Here is a 15,424-nt window from a genome sequence, read left to right as displayed (position 1 = left end):
AATTAATTAAATAAGAAAACAAAAAAACAAATTAATTAAATAAGAACGAATTTAAAATTATTTAATGGAAATGCTTCTATCGATTTTTTAAATTTCATTCAGAGAAAATTTATAATATTTGAAGCAAACGATTTTGCGAAACTTCCACCAGGAAAACATAATTTTGTCTTTACTTACAAAAATTTCTATGAAAAGTAAATGCCATGTCATAATGTCAACGACTTTTCATATTATCGTCTGCAGTTTATGCTCGATAGTCAAATACTGGTATCACACAAACCATTATTGACCCACCTGAAATCACCTGTTTATCTTGCGATTCATCTAGGCTTAGAATCTAAAACTCTTTTAAAACGAAGGACATCTGCACTTAAGTTTAATGCTAAAATAATGGTATTTTTTGATTTTGTATTAAATTTTAAATGTCATCTGAAGCTAAAAGAAATAGTTTCATTAGTTTTTCTTTTATACGGGCGATTTTATTCTTTTTTTAAACAAAAACTTTCATCTTATTTTCTTTTTTAAAAATCCTATTCAGAAATAAGTAATTCTTGACTTTCTCTGAACAACGTATATGAGGAAGTAAAAAGTAAATAAAAAAACTTTTAAGCACACAAATTTATTGTTTATTAAATCACAATTATAAATGCACTTAATAAAGATTGTTCAAGAACATTTTCTAATTGATTGGTGTCCTTTTTCGGTCTTTTTTCGCATCATCGGTGAAATTCACTTATCCGCTGTTGCCGTGTCACCTAATTCTACGGATATCCGGGAGTTTACTGTAAATATGCTTTGCGCAAACATTTTTATCGTAGTTTATTATTCATTGATCTTTGTGCTCTGTTTTTGACTAACTATATTTTTAATTTTTTTTTCCATTAGTTCCTTTTGAAAATTTTCTATTATTATTTAATATTATTATTTTCTTATTATTTTGTACTTATTTTTATATAAAATTTTTAATTTTAGTTCATTAAGTTTATTTCATTTTTCTTTCTCTAATATACATACAAGTGTCTTATATATGTATACTTGTATAAGTGTCTTTGAACCTGAATGTGAACATTTTGAGATATAGCGACAAATGCTGTTATCCCATAGGAGCGAAAGAGTTACAGTTAATGGATATCAAAATGTTTGAGGGCTTGAATAAAGATACTTACAAGTGGAGGGCATGGGGTTGAAATCTGAGATCGGGATGAGATTTAGCATAAAGAGGGTATACATTTAGAATGTTTATTCATGAAAATATTAAAACGCAATGGCCATTCAATTTCGAGAAAATGGTCCTCAAACTTTTGGTAAAGTTTATATACTGATAACTTGACTCCCGTTCCGATGATTCCGATGGTATGGTTGTCTAGGTAACCGTCTCGTGTACGGAAGGTCAGGGTTCGAACCTCTCAAACGTGAGAACCGATTCCACCGAAAAACCGTTCTGTAAAGGTGTCTACAACGGCAACGTCGTGATGTTTCGGAGTTCCGCGATGTGACAAAGTGGTCACGAGCACCTCCACATCATAATTTAGAATAGATACTTTAATTTGTTAGTTTAGGGAAAGTTAAATTTAATTGAACTAGTTTAGACGAGCGCAGTAAAGCTCTAACGTCATGAAATTTGGTAATTAATTTTATTTATACATATTTTTACAATATTTGATCTAATTTAATTAATTAAAATAATAAAAAGATTATTTATGGGGTAAATAGATAATTTTAATGGATTTACGTTGCACGTGCCTTTTTCTATGGGGACTGATTTTAATTGGGCTGAATAAAAATTACAGAAAATTTTCAAGCGTGTAGCACATCGTAGCTATCTAGGGCCTAAACAGTAATAATTTTGAGAATTTTAAGCCACCAGATTGGCAACAGAGTTAAGATGTCCTCAGCTTTTTTACGGCTGGGAAATTGATGTATACATTATCAATTGCAGCTCTATGTCTTTTCCTAGAGCTGGGTAAAGCAGGATCGTATGCAGGTAAATTTAGTAACTCGTTGCGAATCTGGGGTAATTTTTCAAAGAACTTAATTGACGTTCTTTTAATAAATTCCGAAACAGGTTCAATTTTGAGGTCGTTATGTATTATTTTTCCTCTGACATACCAGGGTGCGTTAACTATTTTCCTCAGTTGTCTATTGCATACAAATCCGTCAGGACTAAAGGCCCTCCCACTGGTGCGGAGCGGCGTAGTGCGGAAAGGGGGGTGCCAACTCAGGCGTCAAAATTACGAAGTCCGTCCCAAAATAGCCCTAGTGTTGCTTTACAACGGACATTGATACAACTAAACTAAACCTATCATTTCCCTTTACAAATTTATAAAGGATAATGATGGGATTGATTATTTTTGAAGGGGGACTAAGACCTCTAGTGTCAAACTTTATCGATAAATATGCCATTGCGTTTTGAGACCGTATGCATTCGCAAACTTACAAGCAGATATAAATGCACTCTTTTACTTGCTTGTATACGAAGAATACAAAGAAGGAAAAAAAAAATTAGAGAGAGAGAAATTTTGGAAATCCTCAAAAAATTTGACCTTCTTTATTTGATAAATCTTCGTGTTTTAGATTTCTCAGAGCTCGAAAAACTTAATTTTTGATCAATATTTGTCTTTCTGTGAACGCGATATCTCAAAAACGTATTGATCTAGAGGAATAACATTTAGTATGTGTTCTTAGGACCAAATATGAAGATTTCTATCAAATCTTGAGCGAAATGCATCTAAGGAATGTGTGTCCGTCCGAGTGTATATGTACACTGTAACTAAAAATTGGATGGAGCTGTATAAATGAAACTTGATACATCGTTTTACCACTTAAAGCATTGAAGTGCGCTTAATTTTTTGACCTCATACATCAAGGGATGATCATCTGCCCTTCTGTATATTAGAAGGTGTATGAAGTGTTAACTCAAACACACATTGAATTACATAAAGGAAATTTGATAAGCTAATTTGTCTCAAAAATTGAAGATCTCTATTGAAATAGGCTCCGATTCGGTTAAAAGGGGCACCAAATTTAATACTTAATTTATTTTTATTTTTCTATCCGGTTCTCCCTGGGGGTACCACAATTTTGTGGGAGGAGAAGCTTCCAGAATGGTGGTTGTTTCATGCCACCCTGATGGGTGCAAAAATGTTAAGAGGTTGGTTCTGATGAGGGAAGAACCTCCTACGGGAGGAGTTGTACCCAGGCCGGTGATTGGCGTTTGGGCTCAACATATTCTCGCTGATGCTCCCGTGGTATTCCGGTCATTCAGATTTTTTCTATGGGCCTCAAAGAGAGTCGGAGTTGTCAATTCTGATTATTCTACACAGTGTATTGAGTCATAACATGTAAAATTACATTAGGAAGAATGAGACTCGAAATTGGGAATTTTGCCTTCACTTTTAAGAGCTTATCGCCTTCCTTCCACCAAGAACGATCGGGGAATTCTAATTTCAGCTAAAAGAATAGAAGAAGAGGGAGCATTGTTTAAGCATATGAGAAAACTGAGGGATGAATATCCCCCCCCCCCTGTTTCTGAGTCATGGAGTTTAGAAATGTGGAATTTCCACAAAATATGATTGCAGTTATTATGTTCCTATATATTACGTTTCCAAAAGAGAAAATAAGAACCGAAACCGAAAGTAGGAAGGAAACAGTACGTAACTAAGATGTATAACTTTCATTTTGCATTTTTTGTTAATATTTTCAGAAAATGAAAATGAAAGCGGAAAAGAATCACCTCGCCAACATTATCAGCAGATATCTGATCGAATAATTTCCAACATTTTGTAGTGAAATGTAGAAGTAGCTTGTTTTACCCATTCTTTGATTAAATCTTGCAATGATTTAATATTCAAATGATTAATGAAATAAAACACATCCATAACATTGTCTTGTTTTATGAATTTACAAGTATTTGGTAGATACACGGAATTATTTGTTTATTTTGCGTCCATTTCTATCGTAACAGATATGTTCGTCTTCAGAGAATGGTGTCGATTATAATTAAGGAAAGTGAATGAACCTGGCTTATAAAATTATCATAAATTATCAAAATGATATTAAATCGAACTATTGTGAACTTCAGAATTGAGCATGTAGAAAAATGTATTATTATTATTATTACTTTCTCATATAAAAAGAACACGAAAAGAAAGCATTATAATCGTCAAAACTTTAAATCGTGATTTTCATGACCCCCCCCCCGTTTTTGATCATTCTGAAGTTCCATTATAAATCAATATGATAACTACAAAACGAAGATAAAATTTAATGCACAGATTTAGTATCTAAAGATAATATCTTAACAAATTTTGAACCAAATTTTTCAAAGGGTCAATCATTTGTCAGTCTGTGCTTTCCCATCCATGTAAAAGCAATAACTCATAAATGGTATGACATCTTGTGACTGCAAATGAGAAATTTTATTTTTATTCGGTCAGAAAAAAAAATCCTTTTTAAAAACATATTTGCACAAAAAAATGCAATAAAAATGCTAGTTCAAGCCAAAGATATATATTTCATAAATATTGTTTGCCAATGGCATGCAAGACATTTGGGGCCTTACTCAAGGTTAATAATTTTATACAGGAACGGGGGGGGGGGGAGGGAGACATTAGTTGGAGAGTATACTAAAAAGTTTCATGGTGATCATTCCCTCTGATTTGTTTTAGCTTTTTGTTTCGTGCTGTCTAGATTCTCATATTAAAACATTGTTTCAAAGGCGTGTCATGCAGAATTATTTAGTGTTGCACGGTGGTCCATTGTTCTTTTAAAACAAGTGTCTCAGTGGCGTAGCGAGAAGAAAAGGTATAACGTTCGTGCGTCCATCTTAAATGACACCATTTAAGAAACCAAAGAAGAAAAGAGAAACAAAACGTTTGTACATTTATTTCACGTTTTAAAGCCAAATATGATAGAGGGGAGGACTAGAAATTAATTTCATGTTTCAGGCGCCATTTGTATTTGCTAAGTTGCCGTTGGCGACTATTTAATTTTATGCTCCAATTACCTTCGCGGTTCTCTGAGCTAGGACTAACAAAAGTGGGGGGGGGGGCGCAAAATTAATTTGCGGTGCTTTGAAACAAATTTAGGACAGCATAATAATAATTTTTGGCATTTAACCATTTATTACATTGTAAAAATTGTTTTAATAAGGAATTAAATATAACAAAATCATAGACTATTGATTTTTTCTATAAAGTTAATATTTAAGTAACAAAAATAGGCGTTTAATAAATTAAATTAGTAAAATAATTTCAACATCAACTTATAAAGCACAACTTTGAACGTGAATTATTAGAATAATTTTATAATATGGGATTTTGTTTCATTTTCTTACATGCCGTTTAACACATTTGAGTACGATAGATAAAATATCTAAAGTGGTAAATTGTTTTCGAATAATTTTAGCCTTCAAGTAATTTTTAATTATTACTTCAAATTTTAAAGAAGCGTTTTCAGTAGATGCGCCCAATTATTGGGGTTGCCAATATAATTCTTAAATAGTAACAAAATTTTAGTACAACTCAAATACATTATTTTGAAATAAATATTATAATACTGTGATCCAAGAAAACAAAATTCGAAGACAAGCTTTGATTTTATTAATAAAGTGAATTCAATCAATACCGTTAAACAAAGTTTCATTTAAGTTTTAGTAACATTTGTGAAGATCGTCTATAATTAGTATTTGCGCATTAGCCAACTTATATTTAAATAAAAAAGAATATATCCTCCTGTTCATGATAAATTTCAAATATTTTTAAAAAAAGAAATAATGGCTCTTTCTGTGGAAACTATCTCGCATTCTTTATTTATGTATAAAATGAGGCTTAAAGCACCCAACTAGGGGGGGAAATATCCACAAATCATGTGGTATTATTCAACTGTATATGCATTCAATGTAAAACAAAAGAAAGAAACACCCTAAAAATTCTTTTTTTCCACCCAAATTAGTCAGCGTTGCGAGGTTCTCAAAAACTTGTAGGTTGTACTCTCTCAACGTCCAGAATCTTCACCCATCCGCCCCGGTTTTAGCTATGATACTAGATGAATATTCTTTACATGATATATTATCACCAACTGGCATGTTAATACTTAATATTTAATTAGCCAATGTTCATTGTACAAACATCACAGTAAATCGGACTGATTTCCGATAAGGCATATCCACATGCTTTATCTCTTATCTTAAAAACCAGAGGGAATTTTGGTCTCAAACCTTTCTCGTATACTCTCTACTTAATTTGTCATGAATAAGAAAGCTTTCCATGGCACTGGCGCACACTGGTTACGAAATACTAACTTTTGGCGTGAATTTAACATTTTTACTGAATCCATTGTGCCATCCTTGGCGAATGTTTTGGCAATTTTTCCCTGGCATGCGGTTAATAGTTTCCGAAAATCGAATTTGTGTTTTAGATAGTTTGTTTCAACCTACTGAAACAAAAATTTGCCCAAAGCTGCACTTTTAGTCACAAAGACCCATATCAAATTTGATATTTTTAAGTGATTGCGTTTTTGAATTATCACGTTTACACGTTTCTGAAAATACAAACCGACAGACAGTCAACCCGTTGCTGGTTATGTCTCGATCTTTGACAGATGTCTACATAATTAATAGATGTTTAATCTGTATACCGAATTTTACCTATCTAGCTCTCTTCGTTTTGTAGCTATCATGCTAACTTGTATTCAAACAGCCGGACAGAAGGACTTTCTCTGAGCAGATTTTACTCAAAATTTGCTAGAAATCTGCAAATATGGTGTAAAGACGGTATACCAAATTTCATCCCTCTAGGTCATAGGTTCCCAAAGTGGTCCAGGTGGACCCCCAGGGGTTCATAGGAGACCACACGGGGGTCCACGTAGACGTGAAAAGAAAACAGGGGTTCACAAGTTGTAAGTGGGGAGTCCACGAAAAATTACTAAACACTAAAAACGAAAAATTATACGACACTAAAGGCGAATCGATATTTAATGTCCTGAGTGGTTTTTTTACAGAAAAATCTATTCCATTTATAAACATTATTTCTGTGGCAGCAGATGGAAATCCTGCCATGTTCGGGCGATATTGTGGGTTTATAAGCCATCTTAAAAGAATAATACCAGGACTAATTGAAATTCACTGTGTCAGCCACCGACAACACCTTGTAGCAAAAAATTTGAGTGATAGATTGTATCAATCGCTTCAATTTGTGATTAAGGCAGTTAATAAAATAAGAAGCAATGCTTTGAATACCAGTTTATTTGCACTAGTGTGCGATGAAAATGATGAAGATTTCCAACGACTGCTCTTACATATTGAAGTACGCTGGTTTTCGAAAGGTGCATGCTTATCGAGATTTTACTCACTTTTCGAATCAGTGATGGAGTGTCTGGAAACTAAAGCACCCCATTTAAAAGAAAATCTGATCAAATATAAAGCGGACATTGCGTACTTAACAGATTTGTTCATACAATTCAATGTCGTTAACTTGCAGTTACAAAGGGATAGCCTTAATTTAATAAAAACAAAGGGTGTAATTTCGGCTTTTCTTTGTAAATTGAAATTAATGAAGCAAAATATTAGTCGGCGCGAATTTTCCCAGTTTCCGCACTTGTCACAGATAGAATGTCTTGATGAGGATATTCAGACATACGATCGACATTTAAATGCCCTGCATGATGACTTCAAAAATAGATTTGAAGATATTCTGACGATGGAAATACCACCATGGATCATAACCCCATTTGATGAAACGGAAAAGGCGAATGGGGCATTACAAGAGGAGCTACTTGAGCTCAGCACCAACGAGGAACTGAAGGTGAAATTTAAAAAAGGCTATCAAACATTTTGGCTGCAGGCAGAAATCCCCGAAAAATATCCTGGGCTGTGGGAAATTGCGAGAAAATTTTTGACGATATGACGAGTTTCCCTCGTCATATCTTGTCGAAAGAAGTTATAGTGCCGTTACCAACCTGTTAACAAAATAAAGGAGCAGATTGAACGTCACAGAATGGGGAGATTTGAGATTACTTCTTACAAAACTGAAGCCAAATATTGATAATTTGCTGTCAATTCATCAAGTACATCCGTCTCATTAAAAGTATGACTATTTTTTATTGTTGATTTATATTTCAGAGTTCATTGTTGATTTTTTGTCAATTGTTGATTGTTTGTAATAATAAATGTTTATAATTTTGTATAACCACAAGTATTATTTTAATAAATAGGACACAAGAAAATGAGCTACTTTTTTCTTCTTCTTAACACCCCCAATTTAAAGTGATATTTTTTAGGAGTTTTGGGAATACAGTAGAAATGTAGCAGCAGGGGGTCTACCGAAAATAGTAAAACTGTGAAAGTGGACCACGAGAAAAAAAAGTTTGGGAATCTCTGCTCTAGGTCATAGTGTTTTTGAGTTATCTTTGAAGCAGACAGACAAATGAATATTTTCCAAAAATGTGCTTTTCGAACTCAAGGAGATCTAAAACATAGAGATTCGTCAAAATCTCTAATTCGAATTTTTTGATGATTAGCATTCTTTAAACTACGTATACGAGAAAGTAAAAAAACTTATTGTTAGATTTTATATCTTAAGTACATAGCACAAGTATGAGGAGTACTTGCAAATTAAATAATAAAAAAAGCTATATCAGCTCGAGCATTATAAGCGAAATAATCAAAATTCGATCTCACCTGGATGCTTGTGCACAAAATCCTGAACTCCTGCAAGGGAAGAACTGGAATCTTTGGCAGTTTTCTTGTCCCTATAGTGGACCTGAGCACCGTATCGAAGGGCCACTTCGGCTATCTCGGTGTCATCTGTCGATACCCAGACAGATGTCAGCTCTAGAAGATGGAGAAAAAAAATAATTCAAATTATAATTACTTTTTTTTTTTCTTTCTCGATGATTTTTTATGACAAAAGGGATGGGGAAGAACAGAATATATATGCACGCAAAACTATTAAACATGCTAATTGACACACAAACTAACGGATACAATATGCGTTTAAGTATTCAATGGGTTTAAAAATGATTTTTTTTAATATGATTATATTTGTATTCATGATAATATTTTTTAAAATCTTTTCTGCGAGACACATTAGTATTGGTGAATTGATGATAGAGTCTCGACTTCAACTCATAAGTTTCATCTCTGTCTATCTGTCTATGACGAATTTCCAACATGTCTACTTTAGCAACAAGTCCATAATTTTATACTACTATACGCCTTACATGTCTACTGAATTCAGAACGTAAAGTCTTTTGTGGTCGCAGGGAATCCATGAAGGGCTGATGACAGAGTCTCAGCTTCAAGTCCACTAACATAATCACAAACTGACTACTCCGAGCAGCCCGAAGGCACATGGATTAAACTGAATGACCGGATCACCGGGACAGCATCACTGGTGAAAACGGAGTCCTAAGGGCCATCACCGGCAGCAATACAACCATTCCCTTGAAAAATACGTCCCGTCAGCGATGGGAGGAAGCCAACCTCTATCTTTTTTTGTGCCCACCAGGGTGGCGAGAACCAATCACCATACCAGAAGCTTCCCACCCTCATTTTTGAGGTGCCCCCGGTGGGAGGTTCCAGTAACATAAAGACACTTTCAATCTAATGAAGTCCCACAGAGACTTATACAACTATCTATTCTTCAAATCCAAACAGTTTTTTAGTAAATGAATTGACAAAACTGTTTTAATAATTTTAAGACACTCAGCTGTACGATAGCAGAGATTCAGTTTCTTGGGGTGACAGATTTAAAACCTAATAATTCATTCGAAGACTTCCCATTTTTTGCAGATATGGGATTTTATAAATCTATAGTGAATCAAGGGTGCTCACGTTGCTGTGATACGGAAACTGAAAAGTAATAATTCGTCTTAGAATATGACCACAATTTGAATTGGGATTGAATTTGAATTGGGATTGAAATAATCCCAATGCAACTGCAAAAATGAAAAATTCGGCGAACAATTTGGTGATAGAATGCTAAGGATATATTATAAATAATTATTATGTCTCATAAATTAGAGAAATTTTGGTTTAAATGGATCTAAAATATATTCATTAAATTCAGAATGAATATTTCATAGCATCGTCATGATAAATCTGAAAAGTATACAGAATTTGATATCTCTTCGTTATATTGTTTTTAAGTCAGATAAAAATAGGTTGGAAAAAAAAACTCTCTTTAAATTTCAAACTTTGAAATCCGGAACATCGCTGCAAAATAGAGTTTTAACCTTGATTATGTTACTTCTTTGTATTTTTTATTATTTGTATTCTGATTTGATTGCAACAGTTATGGTATTCAGTGCGTAACAATTTTTACATTATGTAGTTTGTAGAAAAAATACCAACCAAAAAACGATCATATTAAGGAAAGAAAGAATTTCTGCTTTGAAAATCAACGTCTAAAGAAAACAATTTTTTTTATTATTATTTAAACTTCACGAAGTGAAGGATTTAACAGAACAATAAAATTGGTTTGATTATTACCTTATTACGATTATGCAATGTAATTGGCTTGGACTAAAGGACGAACCTATTTTACAATAATATAATTTTATTTCCACAAAACATTTAAAAAAATTACGAATAATAATAAGCCTGCAGCTTTATGAGGCAATTTTGCTATAAACAAAACTGTTTCCACAAATATTAATACAAGTAAAACAAAACGAAATTAAAATTTACAACCCGTTCAGATAACAGCATAACAGGAAATAAAATATTTAATGAAAACCAATTAAAAATAAAAGTATATATAATAAAAAAATATAAATGTACAACACATGTTCAAATACGTCGTTGTAAATTGTATTTAAATTTAGTTTCGAAAAGTTTGTTAACATTAAAAAAAAAAGTTTCTGTAGAAAAAAATAAAATGTAATTTTTTAAATAATTTTTATCTATTAAAAAATCTAAATAAAATTTTGTGAACCTTTTCTAAATGAACACCTTCCACCCAAGAAGTAACTACGATCTAAATTTCTTAACTCTAAGTTCAACTATTTTCCCATGGGAGCGTTGCATTCTGTATGTAATGTATGCAATTAAATCTTGAAATCACCAGAAAGTCAGCCTAATAACGTTACAATGCTAAAAAGAATGAAATTGGAAGCTGTTTTTGTATGTACATTAACCATTTAAATGCGTTTGACGTATATACACATCAATTCAAATCAGCATTTTGACGTGGTCGATGAGTAATTTTTTTTATCTAAATAAAATATTTTTCATTTTACAAGATAAAAAAAAAATTTCGAAATTTACTATGCAACCATTTGTATTGCATTCGATGTGTATATGTGTTATCGCTTGATTTTAAAAAGGGGGATTTGAGGGACTTTAAAAAAACATTTCGATGTTAACCGCTAAAGATTCAACTTAAAAACAGTATATCTACGTCATATTTTTATTACATGCATGTAAAAAATGTTTGTTTATTACATAATTTTTAAAGGATTGCAATGAGACAATGGATGCAGGCGGGAATTTGAACATTTCTCGTCTGTTGCTGCAAGATATTCTTTGAAACGTTAACATTCTATAAGCTTCACAGTCATAATTTCTGAAGTTATCTATCGTATTATCTATCACAGTTACAGTAAACCCAAACCAAAATAAACTGAAGTAAAATATCTCATTATTCTTTAAAACTAATCCAAATTTTCACAGCCATAACATTTTACTATTTTTCAAGAATATCCGAACATTGAACATTTATTCATTATTTGATATTTAACACATTTTCCTAAAACTGACAGAAAAACTTGAGTGTGTATTTTTCCAAGAACATCATTTGCCTTGAAAATGGAAATTTTGCAATTTGTGTGCGAGTTTAGTGTGAGAAATAAGGAACAATTTTGAATTGCATCCTTTGTGACGAACTTCATGACGTTTTTTCCCCCATTCCTACTTCTGTCTTTGCCGGGAAAGATTTTTTACAGGAATAAAAATTGTTACAGTCCACAGAGAAATAAAAAATAGTTTTAGAGGGTATCATTGAAATGAATCAGTCTGATTTTACATTTTTTTAAAAAAATTGTCATCAGTTAATGAATCTGTTTTAAAATAATTCGTGCTGTATCCCTGACATTACATTACACATTGCTGATTTAGTAGACTAACATCCTGTTTGAAGCGATGAGAGGGGTGTTCTGGAAATTACCTTGTGATTTCAAATTGTGGTCTGATGACGAAGGCTATGCCTAATTTTATCACCTTTTAGTCCCCTTGTTATATCTATTGACTCATACACAGTTTCAACGTGCACGAATGCATGAAGATTTATTTTGATTGCATCAGCGTCCCGCTTGGAGTCCTCAGCAGGATTATTGTGAGACGGAGTTCGTAATTTTTAACTGCGGTTAAATGACGAGGACGAATACATTATCTTTTAATTTTTCATAATACACCAGATAAATAACATTTAACTTATTACAAGGCTACTATCAACAATTCTAAATTGTGGTTTCACAAATTCGAAACAGAAATTTTGCCAACATATATCAGTACATAAAGAATTATGCAAAATACATGAATCTGACATGAAGCGCAAGTACAAAGTTTAATTTTAGTTATATTAACATCCCGTTTTAAAGTAATACTAGGATTATTTTGGGATAGATGTCCTAATTTTGAACCATGGTCAGATGACAAGGATTACACCTGAGATAGCAACCTCTCTCTAAACTATTACACATTACTCTAAACAACGAGAGAACATTTGACCCAGACTTATTTAACTTATACTAAATCGCTTGTATGGTGGTACTTCGGTGAATTCGGGTCTCGAACTTGGAATTCTCCGATCCCACCATCGGGATCTTTCCACCATACCACAAAGCCCATATAAGTACAATCTATTATTTATTTCAAATATACAAAATAATTAAATAAGTATTTGTTTCTCTTTGCATTAATATCAAATCTATAATTGCTTATAGTGCTTCTGTGATTTGATATAAGGCATTAGTTTCTTCGCTTGAGAATATTATGCTTGAAACTCGAAATTGCCGAAGATATATTAGATAAATTCGTCAATTCGCATTACATTTGCAGTTGCGGTAAAACAACCTCTCGTTGATTATTAAATTTGGAAGAAGAGCAATATCATATCATTCTTGCCTTCTTACTGCGATTGAAATTTATAATGTTTTTTCTAAAATAATTTTCGTCTTATTTCGAAATAAGACATTGAACTAATTAAGGTTTTTAAAAAATTCCGCTTATTCTGTGATTTTTTCATTGAGAATAATTCACAGAATTAATGAATTAATAATTCACAGAATGCAAAAGATAGAATGAACGAGATGCGATCTTAGATGAAATATGATTTAGCAGGATGCAATTTAAAATATAATAAGTAGACAATGCATTTAAGATAACTTATTTAATTACTTGTTATTCATATGGAACCAATTCATTATGATATAATACTAAATTATACGGTGCTTTTAAATGTTTCATCTATCATAATTCACTACTAGCCGCCATCAACGACCAGCTGTTCACCTACAAAATTCGTAGCATTCATTTAGCAAGAGAATAAACTCTAATGAACTGCATCTTATTGCAACAAATGAAATTTCTATTCAAAATTGCACTTGTGTTCTGATTGTCGAATTATACACGGAAAATGAAGAATTCATGTTAGATGCCAAAATTAGGGTGGCTATACCAATATGATTTTGAAATATCTTCAGTAAAATGGAAGGCAAGAAGGGCGGATAAGCGATCATTAAAGACTCATTTAGATGCCATAAACTTTCAAATGAAATAAAAATTAGCGAAATCGATATAATGTTTGAGGCTGGAGAAACCTGTGGTAGTTGCCCCCACCTCCACTAGAGAATGTACAATGAAATAGTGTTTTTGAAACTTCTCTCGTAAATGGAGTGTTGGGAAATGGTGATCATCAATGACATATCTAAGGTTCATGAACTTTCATATGAAATAAAAATTGACGAAATCAAATCAGTGTTTAGGGCTGGTGGACTTCTTCGGTTTTCTAATTATTTTAAATATATAAATAAAGCAGTGAATAGTCGTCTTATTATTTGAAAGTACTAAGATGGGTTTTATCTCATATATAATAATGGATATAGCATTTTATTCAAACACTCAAACGAGAATATTAATTTTTGAAGAGTTTAGATATGTAGAAAGAAAAATGAGCGTATAATTGTTACATAGGTATTTAAATTAAAATGAAAGCCATTGTTTCTTTTTGACTATAATTAATCAATAATTACAATAAAACAGAACAGGAAAAGAAAAACTAAATCCTCTATGAAATGTATATTGAGAGTAAAATATATGCATTATTACACATATGTATAAAGAATACTATCTAGAAAAGTTTACTGTTTGAGAAGTTCTAGACAGCTTAAAAGGTAAATTCCCTGTAGAAAAATATCTTCTGAGCTACAGAATATTTAATAGCTTTGGCATAGGAAGTAAAAAACTCGTTTGTGCGATTATTTTCCATTTTCTAATTAAAATAAAGAAACAAAGAAACCTAAAATGCATATTTTAGTATATGCAAAAAGCTATCAAAATATCTGATAATTTGTAGTCTAATTATAATTAAGTACTGTTATATGGTTACTTTAAACAACGATTGCATTATACAGTGCAGGAATATTTTAAAGAACACTTTTAAAAGGAAATGAAATAATAACCCAGCTATTATGATAAAATTAAATAGAACAAACTCAATAAAATAATTTTTTTTTCAATCATTTGTTCGGATTTGAGTAAGTGAAATTTAATATCGAAAGTGAAAATGCTGAAGAACATGTGTTTATTTCCTATCTATCTATAATCATTTAACTTTTAAAATACATATTTTTTCATATTGCATGATGTTTTAATAGAATAGAAGAAAAACATGCAAATTTCAGTTTCAGTTTAACATTATCAAAGGTTGTTATATGGTATAAATATTTTGATTTGATTAAATCCTACTTGAATAATGCATATTAATTCAAGCAATGAATATATATGATTCAGAATGTCATTTATTTACAGACATATATAAATAAATATTTACATGAGTGTGTTTTGTGTGTAGTTTATAAATATAACATATATCTATTTTTCAGTTGTAAAACAGATTCGAACGGCACAATTTCTATTTATACGGCATTTTTGGAAAACCCATCTGCAGTGTAAAAGAGAGATACACGTATTTTATGAAATATTTGTTCATTCTACGGGATATTAAAAAGGATTCACTTTCATTACTTATATCATTGATATAAATTTAAATATGAAAAATGATGGAAATATATGAATATTCCAATCGACTTTATAATACGAATGAAATAAATGTCATGGAACATCCTGTAAGACGACGTAATGGAATAAATTTTAAGAGCTGATTCATTTATGCAACTATTTTTAACAAGTGGAAGCTTTTAAACA

General features: G+C 31.8%; 1 protein-coding gene across 1 annotated transcript in view; it reads right to left on the bottom strand.

Moving 5' to 3' along the window:
* LOC129983717 (N-acylneuraminate cytidylyltransferase-like) overlaps positions 1-15,424 on the bottom strand; it is a 33,959-nt gene that overhangs the window by 18,297 nt on the left and 238 nt on the right. The window contains exon 2 of the mRNA XM_056093315.1: positions 8,678-8,830. Within this exon, the coding sequence (XP_055949290.1) occupies positions 8,678-8,830 (153 nt within the window). The remainder of the gene's footprint in view (positions 1-8,677; positions 8,831-15,424) is intronic.

This window comes from Argiope bruennichi, chromosome 9 (genome assembly GCF_947563725.1).
Source record: "Argiope bruennichi chromosome 9, qqArgBrue1.1, whole genome shotgun sequence".
NCBI classification, from domain to species: Eukaryota; Metazoa; Arthropoda; class Arachnida; order Araneae; family Araneidae; genus Argiope; species Argiope bruennichi.
This window is presented reverse-complemented; position numbering and strand designations above follow the sequence as displayed.